Source organism: Notamacropus eugenii, chromosome 4, assembly GCF_028372415.1.
Source record: "Notamacropus eugenii isolate mMacEug1 chromosome 4, mMacEug1.pri_v2, whole genome shotgun sequence".
NCBI classification, from domain to species: Eukaryota; Metazoa; Chordata; class Mammalia; order Diprotodontia; family Macropodidae; genus Notamacropus; species Notamacropus eugenii.
In genome coordinates, this window is record NC_092875.1 from 150865333 (window position 1) to 150883969 (window position 18637).

General features: G+C 38.6%; 1 protein-coding gene across 2 annotated transcripts; it reads left to right on the forward strand.

Moving 5' to 3' along the window:
• Positions 1 to 407: 407 nt before the first annotated feature.
• Positions 408 to 15205, forward strand: PABPC1 (poly(A) binding protein cytoplasmic 1). Of its 2 annotated transcripts, none has more exons than XM_072603387.1 (15): positions 408 to 977; positions 3549 to 3742; positions 3888 to 4003; positions 5500 to 5639; positions 7039 to 7133; positions 7457 to 7594; positions 7980 to 8075; positions 11204 to 11470; positions 11637 to 11727; positions 12091 to 12201; positions 12297 to 12451; positions 12998 to 13082; positions 13633 to 13763; positions 14165 to 14261; positions 14745 to 15205. In XM_072603387.1, the coding sequence occupies exons 1-14, from the start codon at positions 785 to 787 to the stop codon at positions 14255 to 14257; spliced, it is 1905 nt and encodes a 634-aa protein (XP_072459488.1). In that variant the 5' UTR covers positions 408 to 784; the 3' UTR covers positions 14258 to 14261; positions 14745 to 15205. The 2 variants fall into 2 exon arrangements, with proteins under 2 accessions (XP_072459488.1, XP_072459489.1); XM_072603388.1 differs by having other exon boundaries at positions 5500 to 5630.
• Positions 15206 to 18637: the final 3432 nt, after the last annotated feature.

The following is an 18637-nucleotide window of genomic DNA, read 5'->3' on the forward strand; positions in this document are numbered from 1 at the left end:
TCCGCCCCATCCTCTGACGCATGCGCGACGGCCCCACCCCCTTGTCCTCTCCATCCCACCCCTCCCCACACCCGCAGCCGCAGCCACCGCCTCTCCCTCTCCTCTCTGCTCTTTCCTTCTCCTCCTCTTTTTCTCTCCCCTCCTCCCCTTCATTTTCCTCCTCGTCCTCCCCCTTCTTCTGGACTGACGCTCGCGCCGGGCGCCGGCGTCAGACGCGCGGGGGCGGGGCGAGTACGACGCCGGGTATAAGTAGAGGGTGCGGGCGGCGGTGCGTCCCCTTCTCCCCGGCGGTTAGTGCTGTGAGTGCGGAGTGTGTGCTCCGGGCCCGGAACACACATTTATTATTAAAAAAATACAAAAAAATACAAAAAAATCTTTTAAAAAACCCACAAAAAAAATCATAAAAAATCCGCGTCTCCCCCGCCGGAGACTTTTATTTTTTTTCCTCTTTTATAAAATAACCCGGTGAAGCAGCCGAGACCGACCCGCCGCCCGCGGCCCCGCAGCAGCTCCGAGAGGGAACGAAGAGACAGGCCTTCCCCGCCGCCAGGACCACAGCCACCTCCCGAGCCAGCCCCCGAGCAAGCAGCACCGGCAGCCGGTGGCGGATCGTACTCGTTCCGTGGCCGTTGAGTAGTTTTCGATTCCGGTTGATTTTTCTCCCTTTGCTCTTGGCCTCTCCCCTCCCCCCCAGACCCCAGCTCCAGACTCCGGCTCCCCACACTCCCCTACCTCTTCCCACGGAAAGTTCGCGGCTTGTGGCCCTTCGGGCGGCGGCGCCGAGATGAACCCCAGCGCCCCCAGCTACCCTATGGCCTCGCTCTACGTGGGGGATCTGCACCCCGATGTGACCGAGGCGATGCTCTACGAGAAGTTCAGCCCGGCCGGGCCCATCCTCTCCATCCGGGTCTGCAGGGACATGATCACCCGCCGCTCCCTGGGCTACGCCTATGTCAACTTCCAGCAGCCGGCGGACGGTGAGAGCCGGGACCGGGAGGGAAGGGGTCGGAGGCGGACAGGCCACGAGGGAGCTGGCTGAGCACCGCATGGGGGTGGGTCCTAGGAGACAGTTTGGGAGGGAAGCTCCTTCGGGGTGGGCGAGGAACCGGAGGCGGGCCAACGTTTAGGGTCCTAGTTGGGGAAGAGGACACGTCCGGGCTGGGCTGTCCCTGGAGCCGAGCTCACCCCCACGCGGCCCCCACACGCCCCCCGCCCCGAGCACTTCCTCCTTTGCGACCATTTTCTCGGCCGCAAAGCCACTTCCAAACTTTGATGACGCGGAGGTTTGGGGGTTGGGATCCTGTCTTTCCCGAGCCCTCCCTCTAAGGCGTGGGATTTGCTGGCTTGGGGCGTTGGGCGCCGGCCCATTCCACGGCTGCCAGTGATAGGACTGCTCAGGTATACTGGGGGCCTCCAGCTTTGGGGCAGCCGGGGATGACGGTGACGCGAAAGAAATGAGGTGCCCACACATACCACGTGTTGAACTCTGCAACCCTTAGGCCCGAGGCCTATGTCTGCTGAAATCCTCCCAAGGGAAGAGCTCTGGGCCTTGAAATAGTTAGACGTTAATCGGAACATAGAGCCCATTGCGAAGGGGGTGAGGGGTAGTTTTTAGGGGTGGGGCCCTTGAGGAAAGGACCTGCCTCTGGGTGGCACCCTTCTACTCCCCCTCCCCATTTGGCCTCTGAAGAGGGGCTGGCGATGTTGTAAATGCCAAAGTTCAAAACGGTGTACTTTAAATTCGAACTTGAATCTGGTTAGTTTCAAGCTGTTGGGAATTTCGCTGAATATTTTCTTTGCTTTCTGTTTCACTTGATGATATGACTGAGGTTTCTTCTGTTACAAAGTTTCATCATTGCTTAGTACCATTATCTTCAGAGTATAGTGGAATTTTTTTTTTTGATATGAAATCCACTACTGAACTGGGTATTATCTAGATTGTGAAACATGTATCAATAGGCAGGATTCATGATTTCTAGAATTAAAAACATTATGAATTTAACTAAGAAATTTAGCCAAGTTAATCAAATTTGTGGCTTGTTGACAAATGGTCTGGCATTCTGAAGCACCTATTTCAAAATTAATTTTATTTAATGGTACATTTACAGTTTTTATATGCTGTAAAGGAGAATTTATAATTCTGAAAGCTTTAAACTTGTTTTCCTAGATATACAAATTCCTTTGAAAAGAGAATTTTTAGTTGATTAACACTTTTAGTTAATTAGTTGTAAACAAAATGCTTGATAAGCATAGTATTTCTAAAATACATTTCATTTAGAACCTGCTCTTCCCTTTTGTGCTATTAAAACTAATTGTGAATGATACCTAATGGTTTTCCCCAAAATATTTTATTTACTGGCTTGTTACTTAAATGAGTTTTATTTTTGACAGCTCATTAATGAAATGAGTTAAAAGTATTTGGCCATCACTAATCAGAAAATGGCAAATTAGAGGTGATTTTTTTTTTTTTTTTTGGCTCATACATAGATCTGGAGCTGGGACAAACTTAAAAGAAACTTTAAAGAAAAATAAAATTACTTTGTGCTAGGAAAAGTAGAGCTGCAGGTTGCCATGGATACAGGATTCTGTTTACTGATTCTGTCTGGTAAAGAGCTGTATAGCAACCAATCAACAGAAAGCATTTCTCCTATAATTCTATAGTATGTAAGCTTTAGGGTCAGTTTTAAGCAGATATCATTCAGAGCTGACATTACCTGATAGGATGGACTTATACACTAATCTTTGAAAGTTACCCACTAGCTTCAAATAAATAGGGGTGATTCATTCAAAAGAAGCTCAAAGTCGGTTAAAACTAGAAGAAACTGAGAACGTGGTCAATTAATTGATAGTAGGCCACCTAGCTGATTTCAGGAAATGTAGGAACTTGGAACTTTCATTTGTAGAAAAGTGCCTGGGGCATCATGAAAATGGACATTTTCTTATTTAAATTTTGGGAAAAGGTCCTACTACTTAAGGAAATAGTTGATCTTTAACCCACAGGCTAGATTTTTCTAATCTCTAAGGTGCCTTGTACTTTAGAGCTAATCTTTGCTAAATCAAACCTGCAACCAAAACTACTTAATTATAAAATAGATTTTTGTGGTACTTGTTTCTGTCATTAAGGATTTGGGCCAAGTCAAAATGTGCAGCAAAGTATACTATAAGAGAAGTATTTACATTAAGGGAAGGAGGTTATGGAATAGAAGAATTACCATAAATTAGTTTGATCATCTGAATATTTGGAAAAATTAGGGTAAATAGTAGCTGTTAGTAAAAGAAAAATGTACTTTAGGTGATTAAGGAGGATCTGTCAGTAATTTTTAAATTGTGCTGTATGTCACTTTTTTGTTCAAGGGAAAACAGTTTTCTATGCTTTGAACAGATTAAAGGTATGGCAACTTCTTCCTTGCCTGATAATCACAAAGGTTACATGGAAGGAACATTAATCTGAGATCATTTTTAAGGTGTTGGGCTTCTCCCCTTAGAATACTGTATTGAAAGCACTTTAGAACATGTAGATAATCTGATTATTTTCTTTCTTTCCACAGCTGAACGGGCTTTAGATACAATGAATTTTGATGTCATTAAGGGCAAGCCAGTGCGTATCATGTGGTCTCAACGTGATCCATCACTACGTAAAAGTGGTGTGGGCAATATATTCATCAAAAATTTGGATAAATCCATTGATAATAAAGCATTGTATGATACATTTTCTGCTTTTGGAAACATCCTTTCTTGTAAGGTAAGTTAAAACTCCAGTTAATGAATATATTAGTTTTGCAGTGTTGAGTCATGCTTGGATGAGGTAAATTGAGAGATCATCACAATAATACTTAGAAACTACTAAGCAAATAAGAACTTCAGTAACAAATATAATACTTTTTTAGGTGGTGTGTGATGAAAATGGGTCAAAGGGCTATGGATTTGTACACTTTGAGACACAAGAAGCTGCTGAAAGAGCTATTGAAAAAATGAATGGAATGCTTCTTAATGATCGAAAAGTGTAAGTATAGCCATTAAGTTCTTACAATGTGCAGAGAGTTGTGATATGAACTGAGGGTACAAAGACAGCCCAAAAAGTTTCTGGCACCAAAGAGTTTACCATCCTGATAGGATATATTTTTATTTTAATGTTGCCTTTATTTAAAAGTGTTCAAGATAATGTGCATATAACTTTAATATCATGTAACTGCACTGGTAAATAGCAATGGGGAAAATAGTATAACAGCCAGGAAAAAATGTGGGAAGTAATGCTTAAAACAAATGCAGAATTTAGAACTGGTAATCAAAAATGAAACAAAGTGTATATACAACCAAAACATTTTAAAATTTGAAAGTTGGTTATAAGCTGTAGTAATTGACAAAAAAATTGACTAATTTTCCAAAAATATTGCCAATGATTTTTAAAGATTAGAGTAGATAAAACTTGAAGCAAGAAAAACTAGTAAAAATGATTGAAATGAAAAAATTGTATCAGATTTTTGCCTAAATGGGTTAATGAAGTTGTAAAGTCTTAAATGCCAAAAGGCTTGGTTTTATTCTGATTCATTAGCTAATGAGAAAGAACCTGCTTTTTGTATCATTCTTCATCCAACATGTCTTAAGACACCCTTGATCTAATGACAGTTATTATCTTGACTTCAAAAGGAAAACCAAAGCAGATTTTATTTGGAGGCACTGAAGGTCTATTTCAGTGTAACACCATAGGCATGGTCTGTATGTTGGAAAGATTTTGCCCACTGGAAGCCCATTTCCAGAATTAAGAAGACTGTTCTCAGACAAAAATGAGAACAGAAACTAAATACCTCGATTATTGTAACTACAGCAAAAAAGGTGTCATTGGACCAAGCATTTTTGTACGTTGAGATAAATGAAGTAGAATACTGGGATCTTTCTGCTAAAAATGTCCAGAAATTGCCAAATTGATTAATGCAAGGATCAAAAACAAAGTTCCAGGTATTTTTATTTGGGCTATGAGTGAAAGTCAAAAGTGATCATCATTCACAGAATTTTATTTAAAAAAACCAATATAGAACCCTTTGGGAAATGGAACTATACTAAAGGAAGGTCTACAATAACATTGACATTAAAGAGAGCTAGATGGCACAGTGCATAGAACATTGCTCTGGAGTCAGAAAGACCTGAGTACATTCCATCAGATATTAATTAGCTAATGTGACCCTGGGTAAATCTCAGCCTTAACTGAAGAAATTGGGATAAAAGCACCTACCTCCCAAAGGTTATTATCAAAAGTGCTTCCACAGTGCTGGCACATAGTAGGAAGTATATAAATGCTTTTTCCTTGGTAAAAGTCAAGGTTTTCTTAAGCATGCCAAGTGCTGAGCTAAGCATTAGGGTTACAAAGAAAGGCAAAATAGTCTGTTCTCAAGCTCAGTCTAGTGGATTACAGCAACTGAACCTAAGAAAAGTGATTTATGTCCTGAGCTAAAAAGAGAAAAGTTATAAAACTAATAATGGTCTTTACATTTCTACAATTAGCTTTGTTGGTCGATTTAAATCCCGTAAAGAGAGAGAAGCAGAACTTGGAGCTAGAGCAAAAGAGTTCACTAATGTTTACATCAAAAATTTTGGTGAAGACATGGATGATGAAAGACTTAAGGAGCTCTTTGGCAAGTTTGGTAATGTCTATTACATTTCTTTATATTTATGAAGTTCTAAGATATAACTTTATTTTTTTTGTAAAAATTACATGGTGTGTTACAATATAGTTTGTACATTTAAATTGTAATTTATACTATAATAAACTTAGTTTGAACTATCATTTTAGTCTATTGAAAAATTCATGTAAATTATTCTAATTAAGAAAAACTATTGATATTTCAACAGCAATGAATTTTCCAGGTGATTTGGAGCCAGCTTACTAACTAGGAAATATTCTATGATAGCTTAAGAAATAATGGTACTTAAGCAAAGAATTAAGTTATTTTGAGAGAGAATTAGTTTTAAAGTTACAAGTCATTGTGTTTACATGTTTATTGTCCTTAATTTACAAAGGAAGTGCTAGTGATTTTAGTGTTATGTGCTATGAATTTTGCACTAGTTATAGTAAATTTGTGGCCACATTTGAGCAGCAGTGGCATATTATCCATAAATGCTCTTGTCTTCTATGCCATCACATACCTTTGTATTAGTCCTGAAAAGCACAGATCATCTTGACTCTTTAAACCTGTGAAAATGCAGTTTTGTAGCCACTGTTGTCTCTAGAAGCCATACAGATTTAAAGGTTTTGGTTTTTTTTGTTGTTAACTTGGATATACCTAGTACTCTATAGCATGGTGGAGTGGATAAAGAACTGATCTTGGAGTCAGAAATAGCTGGTTTGAGTCTTGTCCTTCACTTGTGCTGGCTTAGCATATGAGTCAAGTAACCTTTAAGAACTCCAGGCAACTTAACTGTCTAAGATTAAGTGGCCAATGTGTGTGGTGGAAGTTTTACCTACAGGAAATCACAGGTCCGGACAGAAGGGTATATTGAAAATCATTTGCTTGGGTAAAGACTGGGACCACTTTAAGGGAATGTTTGGATAATTGGTTTTTAAAAATCAAAACATAGCTTAAGTATACCAATCCTTTATCAAGCTCCCTACACAATTCACAGTTTGAGGATAACATCATATGTATCTTGTTTCAAGTTGGGCCAAAGCTTAGCGGTCAGTATTTGATTTTCATGTGTTCACAAAAACATTTGTTCAAGGTAGTGTTCTTCTAATATGACTTAAGAACAAATATTTTCTTCTGATATCTGTTCTAAATGAAAACAAGTAACTTTTAGAGAAGAGTATCTATAAAGGATCATACAAGGAGAGTGATTTGCAGACATTAAAGAAAGAATGTCTCCATTTACAAGTTTAATGTAGCCTTATAGTACAAGAGCTTTCTGTGGTCTTTAATATTCTGAATAAAAGCCAAGTTTTATTTTTTCATACTTAATTACCTCTTCTGACATGGGTTGAATCTTGAAAAATCAGTTACCAATTTTTGAACAGTTTTGGAATGCTCTGTTAAATTTCTTTTAAAGGACCTGCCTTAAGTGTAAAAGTAATGACTGATGAAAGTGGAAAATCCAAAGGTTTTGGCTTTGTGAGCTTTGAAAGACATGAAGATGCACAAAAAGTAAGGCTTTAATTTTCTCAAATTATGACCATTTTGTATGCAAATAGAGTACAAAATAGTCTCTGAAATGAAAAAAATGGTATTGTGATATTTTAATCCTGATTTGTGACATCCAAGTTAGGTACTCCAAAAGCTATTGTTACATTTCTGTATGCATATATTTTATGAGAAATTTGTTTTTTGAGAAGTTAGTGTGATGTCTGTAAATTTGAGGAATTTAAGTTACAGAACAAACTGATTCAAAGTAAACATTGGTCATTCTTCACCATAGTTTACTGGACTACCATGTGGATCTAAATTGCTTTATCTTTATGATCTTTAAGGCTGTAGATGAGATGAATGGAAAAGAACTGAATGGAAAACAGATTTATGTTGGCCGAGCTCAGAAAAAAGTGGAAAGACAAACGGAACTCAAGCGCAAATTTGAACAAATGAAGCAGGATAGGATCACCAGATACCAGGTTTGAGTTTTTTTGTTTTTTTAGTTGACAGCAACTAAGGGTAGGGAACATTTTTCTGTTGATCTGAGAAGAGAAATGAAACTGAAAAGCCACTATGGTAAAAATAGTTTAGGGTTGATTTAATATATTTTTGATTGTCCAGCTTATTTTTAAAACTAAGACAGGAAGCTAAAATTAGTTTTCTGAGTGGATGGAGTGAGGTGGGGGGAATAAAAAGTGAGAAGTGACCTAAAGAACATGGAATAAATTTTCATGGTAAGCTCTTGAAATTTCCCCTGTAAAAGTATTTTATACTATTGGGTTGTGAAACATGGGTATGCACTTGTAAACTCTAATATCTTTAATACTTTTCCTAAAATACCATTCATACTCAACTACTTTTTAGGGTGTTAACCTGTATGTGAAAAATCTTGATGATGGTATTGATGATGAACGTCTGCGAAAGGAGTTCTCACCCTTTGGTACAATCACTAGTGCAAAGGTAAAGCTTTGAGTATTAGATTTTTCTAAATATGAAAAATGTTTATTTTTGAAAAGTGGCATTTCTTACATATCATATGTGTGTATATATGCAGAGTTAGATGGTTGGGTGGATGGATGGATGCAAGTGAATTATCAAAGCACTCATCACAGTAAATAGGAAGACTAAATACTCTCCAACAAACACTTTTTGAAAACAGTTGTGATCAAGTTCAAGCATAACTAAGTAGATCTGTGATCAGTAAGCTTGTTACCTTTGCTATAGGTAAATCCGAACCATACTTGATAAGCCTCTAAGAAATGACATTTACTAAGCACCTGGGGATACTGAAAAAGGCCCCCTACTCCTTGCTCTTAAGAAGTTCAGTCTGTGTACAGAAAGATACACAAAAAATTGAGGATAAGCAAGAGAATAGCACTGGCATTAAAAAGGGTGTTGGGAAAGGCTTCTTGTAGAGGGTGGGATTTTAGCTGGGACTTGAAGGAAGCCAGAAGACAAGGGGCAGGCAGCAAATGCCCAGAAAGAGGAGATGGGACAGTCCCATGTGAAGAACAGCAAAAAGAGGCCAGTGTTTAACAGATTGCATAGTTCATGGGCTAAGGTATAAAGCCTCCAAAGGTAGGGGGCCAGGTTATAAAGGGCTTTGAATGACTAAGGAGCAGGATATTATGTTCCTAGGGGTGATTTGAAGCCATTAGAGTTGATAGGACAGAAGAAACCTGTGCCTTAGGCAAGGTCAGTTTCACAGCTCAGTGAAGAATTGACTAGAGGGAGAGCAAGACTTGAAGCAGGGAGACCCAGCCAGTAGGCAGTACAGGCACAGGATGTCATGGTAATGTTAAGAGCATATGCTGTAGAAATGGTAGGACTTGCCAACTGATTGGATAATGGGGGATGAGAGTATAAAGTCAGAGGGAGGGCTTGGGCGGGGGGGGGGGGGAGGTGGGGGGGGTAGATGGTTCAGTTTTGGATAGGTTGGTATCTAGGGGATAGCCTGTTTGAGATGCCTTTAATAGGCAGCTGAAGATGGGCTTATAATGGAAGTTAGGAAAGTGATTAGGTAGACCTGAGTCATCTGCAGAGAGATTATTGAAACTGATAGCTAGGAAGTTTAAGTAAAATAGAGGAAGAAGAGACCCAGGACAGCTTTGGGGAGGACCCCAAACCTCATGATCAGCAGAAAATGATGGTGAAAGAAGACGCAGCAAAGAAGGCAGAAGGAGAGGTCAGGTAGAACCAGGAGAGTGCAATGTTAAAAAAATCAAAGTTCAAATATTGTGATTAATGTGGCATGGTAATTTAATTTTGTGAAAAGCAAATTTGTGAGAACTTTTAGAGCCATTGCCTAGTTATTCTAAAGTGAGTGCCGAACCCGGAATCGGGAAGACACCCGAATTAAAATCTGTTCTCAGATTCTTACTGGCTATGTGATGCTAAGTTTACCCATTTCCTCATCACTATAAAATGGGGGTAGTAATTGCATCTGCCTCATGGTGGTTATGAGATTAAGAGAGCACTTTGCAAAATTGAAAGGGTAATATAGATGTATCATTATGTTAAAATACATAGGATTATGAAGGATTTCCACTTGTTAACAGTTACTTTTTAAGTTCATAGACCATAGGTTAAGAACCGTGATAGAAGATAAATTGCTTAAAAAGGGATCTGGTTCTGAAAACTTGCCAAGTTTGCCCTCGGGCAGTGGATCATATATTTTGAATATTGTCAAACATTAATGAGCTAACAATAGAAATTTTGGTGAGCACAGAAGGTGCTATTGGGTATTGCTGGGAAGTAGCCATGAGTTCAGTAATGAAGGTTGGGATATCTGAAAGGAGAAAGGATGATAGCCTACTCTATTTGTGATTCCATTTAAGGTACAGTTTTTTATTTTTTTTTTCATGAAGTAGAGTAATTTGCGTACTAGAGACGGACACTTTCTAGTCTTCATTCTACAATGAAAAAATGCACAGGTTTCTGTTTTCATTTGAGGCTTGTAAGTATAACTGCATCTCAAGCATTTTCCTTTATCTGGTTGCCTTGGTATATAAAGGCATGTCCGTTGAAAGTTGAATAAATTTCAACCAAATTACCTAAAAGGAAGCCTGTGATGACTCCATGTAAATTAAATTACATCTTCCTTAGAGGGAACTCTAAAATTTTCATGCATTAAATGATTCACCTTAGGGCCTTCTTTAGGTAGTGGTTTGGGGAGTCTTTCGAAATAGAGCAATCAAATCTTCATGACCACTAAAGCAACTTAGCTTATTCGTACTAACATTGACAGTTCCACTGGAGTTTGGACAAATTGAATTGGAACTGAGTAACAAGCAATGGAAAAATGGGTGTTCATTGAACAAAATCTAGTTCTTTTTTGAAAATATTTGGCCAAAGGGTTATCCTATTCCCCTCTTCAACATTATATTGTGTTTTTATTACTAACTCAAAATTTATTAATTGACATGAACCATATCATCTAGGGTTTTTCTCAATTTGGGATATTAGCAGAAAAAAAAACTTTGAAACTTAGCTTTTATGGGGCTAAAAATTGGACATGGTGTAGAACACAAGTGATTGGAACATGTCTACAATAAACCCCAATATGTAATATCCAGGAACAATGTAACTTAATGTCTTTAGTGATTACTGGGTATATTGGAGAGAGCACTAGAATAAGTCCTACACTACAGTTTTTCATCTTTGGGACTGTGCCTGCAAGCATTCCCCTTCTATTATTCACAGAGGAAGTAGTTTTATCTCTGGCTTTCCCTATGTGCAGACATTTGGAGAAAAGTAAATCTTAACTGCAAATGTACTGGACTAAAAATAGGACATAGAATTGAAGTAACACACGAGTAAACTCCAGTATGCAGATCATTCAGGAACAATAAATGACAAATCATTTAGTGGTTCTTTGTGTGATTGTAATGAGCATTTGACTTGAGTTAACTCCCATTGACCATGAGCAAATTGGTCTCAGCCCCAATTTTGTAATTACAAAATAAGATTAAATACTTAGAATAATGAAGAAATGCGATAACGTGCCCTTTGTGCATGTTTGTTATTATCTCTCCAGGGTTGTGTTTAACTTCAGTGTTTTTTGTGTTTCCCCCCTATCTTTCAACAAGGTGATGATGGAAGGTGGCCGCAGCAAAGGGTTTGGGTTTGTATGTTTCTCTTCGCCAGAGGAAGCCACCAAAGCAGTCACAGAAATGAATGGCAGGATTGTTGCCACTAAGCCATTGTATGTAGCTTTAGCCCAGCGCAAAGAGGAGCGGCAGGCACACCTCACAAACCAGTATATGCAGAGAATGGCAAGTGTCAGAGCTGTGCCCAACCCTGTGATCAACCCCTATCAGCCTCCTTCAGGTTACTTCATGGCAGCTATTCCTCAGGTATGTACTAGAGAAAAGATACCTATTTTGTTTGACAGGAATATGTTTTATAATGTAATAGTTAAAGCTATAAATATTGAAGTTATATGTTTTACTAGTGTATTACAGTGAGTACTTGCGTAGTTAGATGGTATAAGTGATTGGTTTATTTAATTTTGTTCTGTAGACTCAGAACCGTGCGGCATATTATCCTGCTAGCCAAATTGCTCAACTCAGACCAAGTCCTCGCTGGACTGCTCAGGGTGCCAGACCTCATCGTAAGCCCCCTTTTTCTTTTATAAATTATGTATTTAGCAGTGGACATCATTAAAAGCTCTTCAAACTACCATGGTTGAGGTGCACTTGAAGCTCCTTTACACAGCGTGTTTTAAGGGTCTATGAAGTGTCATCCTAAAATAGGCAATTTAATTTTAACTTGCTCTTCAAACCTGGTTCAGTCCATTTAGTGGTCTTCAGATGGAGTACTAGGAATGTGTTGCTAGCTAATAACTTGGTTTTGTAGTTCTTGTGTGTCCACATCTCTGTAAGACTGTTCAAATGTGAGGTAAATGAGAATGAGTAAAGTATAAATGTGCATTCTCTTGATATTGAGTAATACATGGCTGCATTTTTAAATTAAGCATTCCAGAACATGCCCGGTGCTATCCGCCCAGCAGCTCCTAGGCCACCATTTAGTACAATGAGACCAGCTTCTTCACAGGTTCCACGAGTCATGTCAACACAGCGTGTTGGTGAGTGTTGTTTAACATTTGGGATAAAATAAAAAACAGAAAGTTTTTATGGTTTGATTTCATACATTTTTTTAAAATCTTTCCTTCCCCCTTAGCAAATACATCAACTCAGACAATGGGTCCACGTCCTGCAGCAGCTGCTGCCGCAGCTACTCCTGCTGTCCGCACAGTTCCACAGTATAAGTATGCTGCAGGTGTTCGAAATCCTCAACAGCATCTTAATGCACAACCACAGGTTACCATGCAGCAGGTATGGATTTAATTCTTATTATAAAAGTGGCCATCCTGACAGGAACTGAAGGCAGCAGCATAATAAAGCAGTTTGGGCGATTTAAAAAAAGTTTATTAGCATCTGTCTCCATTTTTCAATAGCATGTAAAATGCAAGTTTTCATAATAGATGAATAATGTGGACTACCTTGTGATAGGGTTTTTTAAAAAAAGGACATGTTGATAAATCATTCTTAGCTACAGAACCTAGAGGTAAAAGACAGCTGATGCTTAACCAGTTGCTTCATTTTCAGTCAGAGAACCAAGTCATCTCAGTTTCTTCTTTATCCTGACTATTCCGGTGTGCAGTTTAGCAAAATTTTGGTGGAAACGTTTGCAGGAGAGAGAAGGAAAAGAATGGAAGTTCAGGGGTTACTTTGGAATGGATTATGGTCCTTGGAAATTTCTGTATTACCCATTAATTACATACTCAACTATCCAGATTGCAGTCTTCATTATGACTTCATCTTCACATAAAAATAAGTACTGTAAACATATGCATTTGCTCATTAATACTTTGTTTTTAGCCTGCTGTTCATGTGCAAGGTCAGGAACCTTTAACTGCTTCCATGTTGGCATCCGCCCCTCCTCAAGAGCAAAAGCAGATGTTGGGTATGTATTTGATCTTAGCTAATCATGAGTTTCATTTCATTTTCTTTGATTTGTATTTAATGACATAGTCAAGGAACTGGGAGCTAGAAATCCAAGCTATATACTTTTCAACCAAAAATGGGATTTTTCAAATACCTTAGGAGCATTCAAGAAGGCAGAAGGGTATTTTTAGCTGATTTAGAGTGAACTGCCTCTTAAAGAGAATGATCTTCATTCCTTTTCTTAGACTAGAGATTTGGGGTCATCATATCCAGTTTTCAGAAGGGGGAATTTGAACCAAAGTAGAGAATGGAAAGCTTGATTGTTGAGTTTGTCTGGGACAGTAATAGTATAAAGTCTTTTCATGGGAAAAAGTGATGTACCCTGGAGTGACTAATGGATAATCTGACTTTTCAGATTATTTTCCCATGAAAGAAACAATATTACTTTTTCTAAAGCAGCTTTTCCTCTATTTTTTTAATATAGAGTACAAGGATTAATATCATGCTTCTCTGACTTGAAGTTTTGAAAGGTTGCCAACATAAATCTTTTTATTCTCCTTACACTTTAGGTGAAAGGCTGTTTCCACTCATTCAGGCCATGCATCCTACCCTGGCTGGGAAAATCACTGGCATGTTGCTAGAAATTGACAACTCTGAGCTTCTTCATATGCTTGAGTCTCCTGAATCTCTTCGCTCTAAGGTAATTTCTAGTTTCTGACCTAGACTCCTACCTACTTGAATGATTTTTTTAGGTATTTATTTTAAAAATGAACAAGTAATAGAAGTTAATATGCCTAAGGATTAGACTTGACAAGACGTATAGGGTCCCTTCCAAGTCTGTAATTTTAAAGTTCCATAATTTAGATATAGCTATTGAAATTTCACATAGGATTCAAAACCTGGTTTCTTCCTGCCAGTTTTCCCCACTTAGCTAGGACAAGGTAGGGTTACTGTAGGTAGTACATGCGATTTTTGTAGCCAACCATGATGCAACTTAACACTTCATCAGTGTTTGGGATTAGGGATGGAGTGCATTGAGAATTTTATACGACCAAATACAATCTCCCTTCATTTCTAATTCCATTAATTGATCCTCCTTAGGTTGATGAAGCTGTAGCCGTACTGCAAGCTCACCAAGCTAAAGAAGCTGCCCAGAAAGCAGTTAATAGTGCCACTGGTGTTCCAACTGTTTAGAAGAGTAAGTACTTTGGAGGAGAGTTGGTTTTCCTACTTTGTACTCAAGTTTTATAAGATGAAGCATTTAACATGCCTGATGTAACAAAAATACTTCTGGCCACTTTGCTTAATATACAATTACAAATTGCAATGAGAAAGAAAAGCAAAATTTCATATTTGAGATAAGGGGCTTTACTTCCTGAGCTCCTGACCCACGTAGAAGAAAGACTTTGAATAACCAGATTGCTGAAAAAGCGTTACCAGCCAAGGGCTAGCAAATGGATAATTTTCCTTAGGGAACAGGGTAGCACTGATTTGCCCTGTGGTAATGGTGGGTAGAAATTAACGACCACTTAGGATAAAAATGGCATATTTACTGTTGAGTGATTGTAGGTACCAGCCATGCCATTTCTGGGTACACATTTCATAAGTTGGTGACCCTTGGTATAGAGTCTTGGCCTGTTGCAATAAAGGGAAGATAAACTTTTTTTTTCTTAACTTGCAGAAAGATCAGGGACCACGAAATGGAACCTCTGCTTCACCGAAGAAAAATATCTAAACATCGAAAAACTTAAATATTGTGAAAAAACATTGCAAAATATAAAATAAATAAAAAAAGGAAAGGAAACTTTGAACCTGATGTACCGAGCAAATGCCAGGTCTAGCGAACTTAATGCTAGTCCTAGATTACTTATTGATTTAAAAACAAAAAACAAGAAAAAAACAAAAAACCCAAAAAAATAGTAAAATACATAAAAACAAATTAATGTTTTATAGACCCGGGGGGAAAAGAATTTTCAGCACAGTACAAAAATTTAAAGCATTCCTTTCTTTAATTTTGTAATTCTTTACTGTGGAAAAGCTCAGAATATCACCACTGTTTTAGATAACAGAATTGATAACTGAGCAAGGAAACGTAATTTGGATTATAAAATACTTGCTTTAATAAAAATTCCTTAAACAGTGGACAATGACTTTTTATACTCTTTTCAGTCTCCTTATATTGGCATGCTTTAAAGTAGCTAGCGTCTTAATAAAAGAGTACTGAGCTGGAATTTAGTAGCCAACAGCACCATGTCTTCAATTGGAAAGCTTACAAGTTAGTTGTTTTGTGAACCTTTAAGTGTTAAATGGAATTAGAGGTGACTAAATCTAATGTCAGCTTTTAAAGTTCCCCTTCAAGGAGAGTGTATTAGAATGGACATAGATTAAAAAACATTTGTTTAAAAAGATTCAATTTGGGAAAATATATTACAGAAATCTCAGTTCCTGGGATTCTTAACAAAGTGCTAAGAAACTCATTCTGCCTTGTTCTCTTTAAGGAAGGTTATTTACACCGTTTTAAAAATAGGATTGAAATAAGCTGTTTTCACAGAGCCGATAATCCAGAGAATGAGGACTGACTTTGCCCTTCTGGAATATAGTTTACCTCATTAGCAGAAAAGGCTCAAGTAGCCAAAATGTAGCCCATGCACTTTAAGTCTATTTACCTTTAAGCCTTAACTTTATCCTGCAATTCTGTAGATCTTTGAGATATGGAAGTTAGAGAAAATATTCTTTTCTGACTTCATATGTTGTAAGGCTTTTTTCCCTTTATATTTTTACCAGCTGTTTTGTTTTATGGACTTCCTCTTGAAAGTTTATTAATGAATAGAATTTTTCTTGTCAATTTAGGATCATTTAATAAGCTTGATAAGTTGGCGAAAGCCAGTTTGGTGTGGTGGATAGTGTATTTGAGTTAACTTGGAGGGACTATTGAAGGACCTAAACTGCCTCTGTGACCCTGAGGCAAGATACAGTGCATAACTAAGTGCCTTCAGACCACTGACTATAAATTAGTAGAGCAAATAGGTGGTAATAGCACATATTATTTAGAGGGCTTAAGTATTTTTAATACTGAAATGGCAGTTCTGATGAGTACCAACAGAATTTTCCCTTACAGGTATCCTCCATTTTACTGATAAGGAAACAGTCTCAGACTGTGACTTCCATTCATGTGGTAGGTGGGTGCTATGAGTCTGGCAGATAACCATGTACCACATACACAAAGGGTATAGATCCATAAAGACCCACTAAGCCAGCGGATAGTTAGAATTAAAATATTTGATTAATAATGTAGTCTAGTGGTGTCAAACTCAAATGGAAGGGAGAGACAATAAAACGAGTCCCTGGAAGCTTGCATGTTTTCCAGTTACATTTGATTCAAGCTGCAATGCAGTTTGAGGCTGCCATGTAGACCACAGTAGCACAAGAAGAGGCAACAATGTCTAAGATTGGAGGGAAGAACTACAACTTGAGATGTTTACTGAACTGGATAGACAAAAGTTTAGAAAAGTGGTACTTATTTCACTGAGATTAGGACCCATAGAGGTTTGCAGAGGACTATTAGGCCTCAGTCTCCAATATATTCTGTCCTTGCTTGCCTCCCCCATCCCTCTGTAAATTTCTTTGCAATACTACTTGAGGTCTTACTACTACAACTTAAATCTTAGTTGTCAAGGGGGATTTAAAGAGGCCAATTGAATCACTAATTTTCCAAATCGTACAACATACTTTTTTTTAGGTCAGTAAGGAACCACTGAGGTTTTTGAGCAGGATACCAACTTGGTCACACCATCCTTTAGAAATCGCTATCAGTTTTTCAGCTCTATGGAGGATAGATTGAAGGATGAAGCTGGATGCTGGGAGACCAAGTGGGAGATGATTGCAATAGTTCAGAAGAGAAGTAATTAGGACTTGGGCTACTATGTAGTAAGACTGGTGAAAAGAGGCCGTGTGTGAGATGCTGAGAACAGGAACCACACAGCCTGGCAATTCATCGGATAAAAGCAAGTGAGTGAGACAGTGGTCCAAAATGACATTTTGCTCAGATTTTAGAAGTCATTAAAAGATGTGACCAAGTTCCCCCAATTAAGTATTTTCATTCTTTTTCTCTCTTTTGAATGTTCAATTTAATTACTTCTAAAAGATTATTATTATGGGTCAGATAATGTGTATAGGGATGGAAATTCCTCGACTTAGATCAGCAACTCCAGTGATTTCCCCACAGTCTCTTAGCCAGTGTAGGTCAGAGGCAGGGTTTGATATGAGTCCTCTAGCTCTAAATCTGGCCGTTCTTGCCCCTACACCAAGCGACCTCCCTACAAAGTCTTCAGAGACACCCTCCCTATTTACTACTGAAGTTCCATTTTGGTTTAGGAGCTCTGTAGTGATAGTCCCTCTACCAGTACATGTTCAACTTGGAGAAATTCAATTGCTTCCCCAGGGTGAGTGTGACTCCAAGGCTGGTTCTCTATCCAATATACCTCACTGCCTTTCTGCTTAATAGTATAGTCCTAGTACCTCAATAGTACTTGCTCAGCAATGTAGCCATGAAACCACACGGTCATTTTACAAGGTTAGAGCAGCTATCCAATGATGGTTAAAAAAATGTTACCCTTAGCTCATGAAATTTGATCAACTTTTGAGGCTTTCACGTTTTGTTTTCAGTCTTGATGAGCTTTTTAAAAAAATAGATCTGGTTCTCCCTCCCCTCCCAATCAGCAGGGGACCTATTTTGTATCCTCCTCCCAAAGAGCTCATCCAAAAAAAATGATCCCAAACTTAAAAGGTGGTAGCATATACGATTTAGACCCCCATGTGCATCCTCTATTAATATGCCAAATGTACCCCCAGTACATAGGGACCCCTTTTCCAGAGATGTCACTGAGTTCTGAGCCTTCCTCATCTCTTCCATTGGATCTCAGGAAAGAGATTAGCATTTTCTTCAAATTAAGCAGTTTAACTTCTCTTTCCTTCAGCCATTAATGAACCAGTTCTACTGAGAAACGGAGGGAACCCTGAAAGACCAGTTTTTGTTGATTTAACCTCACTGGTTTATCGTTATAGTTTATGATTTTGACACATCTGCCAGATACTTCCAGATAGAGTGGAAATAAAGAACTGACATAAACAAAGGACATTTTCTTTATGGGTCTTGTGCCTGCATGACATGACAGGGTTGGATGCATTCCATAGTGAGGGGTATGTATGTGTCCACGAATGTAGGATTGAGGTTAAGGATTCTTGTGCCAGGACTATTCATTGAGCAGCAGGGTGCGCTGTAAAGTGTTGAATCTGGTGTCAGCAGGCCTGGGTTCAAATCCTAACTTTCACTTACTACCTCGGTGACCTTAGGCAATGAACTTAATATCTCTGAGCCTTAGATTACTTTTTTTTTTAAAGGAAATTGAACATGACCCTTAAGGAAGGTCCCCATCAGCGGGAGATCAGTAATCTGGTCATCCAACCTGACTGAAACTTCTACCATGTCCATCTCCCATTATGCTTTCTTGTGGTTAGGGACAATCCTACTTATGGACCATACCTGCCTGAGTTAAGGGGTGTGCATGAGGAGCA